The following is a 3,955-nucleotide window of genomic DNA, read 5'->3' as shown; positions in this document are numbered from 1 at the left end:
TTTCTCCACATCCTCGCCAGCATCTAGAGTTCTCTGATTTGCTCATTTTAGCCACTCTGACTGGCGTGAGGTGGTATCTCAGTGTGGTTTTGATTTGTATTTCCCTGATGAGGAGGGATGCTGAGCATCGTTTCATGTGTCTGTTGGCCATCTGGATCTCCTCTTTGGAGAAGTGTCTGTTCATATCATCTGCCCATTTCTTCACTTCCCCCAGTGTATTCTTGACATAATTGTCAAGGATTAATTGATTGCATGTGTGTGGATTTACTTCTGGGCTCTTTATTCCATTACACTGGTCTGTTTTTATGCTTTAGTGCTATTTTATGGTTTAGTACCATATCGTTTTGATTACTACAGCTTCAAAATGGAGTTTGAAATCAGAAATGTGCCGCCTTCAGCTTGGAACTTCTTTCTCAAGAGCGCTTTGGTCAATAGTGCTTTGGTTAACTCAGTGCCAGTGTCTTCTGTGGACCAGGCAGCTGGAGTCTCTTCTGTTCAGAGACTGTTGTAGCAGCTGCCCTGTGGCTGATAGAGATGCCCGAGCTTTTGTTTTTTAAGCATCTCCACATGTCTGTGATAATCGTCTCCAGCCATCCTTTCTTAGTGCCTCTACTCTCTTTTCTGCTGCACAGTGTAGTAGTCCCTCTTAATTGGGCCCTTGAGCTCTAGGAGTCTAATGTCATTCATAGACAGCTATTGATTTTTGTTAGTCTGAAAAATGACATCTTATAATCTACTGTCCTGCTGACATCAGTCACGTAGGATGCTTTTCTGAGTCTGTTGTGTGCAGGGTAGCTCTGGAATACTCCTGGCCATCTAGTTCTTTTCCTACAATATTTCTATCCTCTCTGTGCCCTGTAGATGCTCACCTAGGACTTACAGGAAATGTGTAGAATAGGATGAACGTGATGCAGACATGACTACGTGGCTTCAAAGGGGGACTGTTTCCGGTTAATGGCAGCTGGGGAAGGTGTAAATCAATACTTTGTTTGGATTACCCTAGGCACCTTTGTTTGTTCAACCAGACTTTGGTGCCATTGTTGAAGGCCACACCTCATTCCTGTCTTCTTTGCTGTTGACTGCTTGTACATTTGTGGGTTCTACTCCTTTGGTAGTTCTGTGACTTTGTATACAGGTGTAATCACTCCTTTTCAGGCCACCACATCTAACCCATTTCTCTCATTGGACTTTCTGTTCACTGTAACATTCACCCCTGAACATTTTGCCGTGAGATGTTCAGTGTCCTTTAACTGACCTTGAATAGCAGCAAATGTCTTGGGAATGCATTTTCTCACAATCTTCTATTCAGGGAAACATCAGTATCAAGAAAGGTCCTACAGAGAGCTAAGAAAAGAGAAGTAAGGTTTAGATTTTGGCTCTGTTACTTTCATCATATCCTAAATTTTTGTCCTTCCATTGAGCTATCCATAATGCTTAGTCTTTAGGGGCCCAGTAATGCAGAGCGGGCATTCCTTCACGTGAATTACAACTACTGTGCCTAGAAAAGCATCTAATCAACTCGTGCCTATGTGAGACAGGTGCTTATGTGTGATGGGCTTACCCCCTCACGTTAGTCACCATGTATTTCATCAGAGTTTCTTTGCTTTGAGGTTGTTGCTGTGGAGCAGAGGATGCAGACTCACCCCTTGAACAGAACATTTCAGTAGGTGTGTCAAAGGCCAGCGCACCCAAAGCAGCTCTGTCTTCCTGGAAGAGCCATCCCTGTGAGACGTGTGGTCCGGTCTTGAGAGACATTTTCCGCTTGGCTGAGCACCAGGGAAAACCAAGCAGCAAGAAACTGTTGAGGTGTGGGGCATGTGCAAAACGATTTTATTTCAGCGTAAACTTCCAGCAGCTGCCAGAGCAGCACATGGGAGAGAAACCAGTCAGTAGTGTGGACACGGCTTCTTTTGTGGAGGGATATGGATTCTATGATTCAGGAAAGCCCCTCACCTGTACTGAGGTTCAGAAGGAATTCGTGCCTGGCTCTGGGCATCTACAGCAAGACGCCACTCATACTGAAGAGAAGCCAAACACAATCAGCCAGTGCAGGGCAACTTTACAGAGCCGTAAAGGTCATTACACTTGGGGAGATTGCAAGACAGCCTTTGGTCCCAAGCATGCACATGTTCAGGATCAGGGTGTCCAACCTGGCAGACCGTGTTTTGTGTGCAGTGAATGTGGGAAAACATTCAGGTACAAATCTTTATTTGCTATCCACCAGAGATTCCATACTGCAGAAAGACATCATGAGTTTGGCAAAGGTGGAAAATCCATTAGGCAGAGGTCTATCCTTAGTCAACATGGAAGGACTCACACTGGGTCCAGGCAGTACACGTGCATCAAATGTGGGAAATCCTTAAGCCACAAATCTATGCTCATTCATCCCCAGACAGGGCACAGTGGAGAAAATGATTATGTTTGCAGTGCATGTGCAAAATCTTTTAGCCATAGTTCAATTTTAATTACTCAGAGGTTTCAACCTAGAGAGAGGCCTTATCAGTGTGGTGACTGTGCAAAATGTTTTACCTCTCTCTCTGTTCTCAGATATCATCAGAGATCTCACAGGGGTGAAAGGCCTTATCAGTGTGGTGAATGTGCGAAGTGTTTTATCTCTCTCTCTGTTCTCAGATATCATCAGAGATCTCACAGGGGTGAAAGACCTTATCAGTGTAGGGAATGTGGGAAGTCTTATATCTCTAGTACTGGCCTCCGTTATCACCGCAGAGTTCACACTGGAGACAGGCCTTATAAATGTCATGAATGTGACAAATCTTTTTTCTCTAGATCTGACCTCCATTATCATCACAGAGTTCACACTGCAGAAAAGCCTTATCAGTGCAATGAATGTGGCAAGTCCTTTTTCCAAAGAAACATCCTCAATGCACACATAAAGATTCACTCAAGTGAAAGGCCTTATAAGTGTAATGAATGTGGGAAATCTTTTAAGTGTAAGGCAACATTCATTAAACACCAGAGAGTTCACACAGGAGAAAGACCTTATGAATGCAGTGAATGTGGAAAATCTTTTAGTACAAGTTCTGTCCTTCGTTCTCATCAGAGAATTCACACTGGAGAAAGGCCTTATGAATGTAGAGTGTGTGGGAAATCTTTTACCACTAGTTTTGTCCTCCATAACCACCAGAGGGTTCACACTGGAGAGAGGCCTTATGAATGCAGTGAATGTGGCAAATCTTTTACTGCTAGTTCTGCACTCCATTATCACCAGAGAGTTCACACTGGAGAGAAGCCTTATGAGTGCAGTGAATGTGGCAAATCTTTTACCACTAGTTCTGCCCTCCAGTGTCATCAGAGAGTTCACACTGGAGAAAGGCCTTATGAGTGCAGTGAATGTGGCAAATCTTTTACCACCAGTTCTGTCCTTCATGAACACCGGAGAGTTCACACTGGAGAAAGGCCTTACGAGTGCAGTAAATGTGGGAAATCTTTTACTGCTACTTCTGCCCTTCGTTATCACCAGAGAGTTCACACTACAGAGAGGCCTTATGAGTGCAGTGAATGTGGCAAATCTTTTTTCTCTGTCTCTGACCTCCAGTGTCACCAGAGAGTTCACACTGGGGAAAGGCCTTATAAATGTGGTGAATGTGGCAAGTCCTTTCTCCGAAGAAATAGCCTCAATGTACATATAAAAGTTCACTCAGGTGAAAGGCCTTATAAATGTAATGAATGTGGAAAATCTTTGAACTATAAGTCGACATTCATTCAACACCTGAGAATTCACACAGGAGAAAAGCCTTATCTCTGCAATGAATGTGGAATGTCTTTCAGTCATAGTCGTGCCCTCCGGATTCATCGTCACTGTCACCTTGAAAGAAGTCCTTATGAGTGTAGTCAGTGTGGGAAGTCTTTTACTTCTAATTCTTCCTTCCTTTCACACCAGAGAATTCACACTGGAGAAAAGCCTTATGAGTGCAGTGAATGTGGGAAATCTTTT

General features: G+C 43.8%; 1 protein-coding gene across 1 annotated transcript; it reads left to right on the top strand.

The window, feature by feature from the left end:
• Positions 1-1,628: 1,628 nt before the first annotated feature.
• Positions 1,629-3,941, top strand: LOC120227692 (zinc finger protein 345-like; the record flags this gene model as incomplete). The annotated part of the gene is made up of 1 exon (XM_039225751.1): positions 1,629-3,941. A coding segment is annotated over one exon (2,313 nt), but the record flags the coding sequence as incomplete, so codon positions are not given.
• Between the last annotated feature and the right edge of the window lie 14 nt (positions 3,942-3,955).

Source organism: Hyaena hyaena, unplaced genomic scaffold, assembly GCF_003009895.1.
Source record: "Hyaena hyaena isolate Hyena2069 unplaced genomic scaffold, ASM300989v1 scaffold_2813, whole genome shotgun sequence".
NCBI lineage: Eukaryota > Metazoa > Chordata > Mammalia > Carnivora > Hyaenidae > Hyaena > Hyaena hyaena.
The sequence above is the reverse complement of the archived record's forward strand: the minus strand, read 5'-3'. Positions and strand labels throughout refer to the sequence as shown.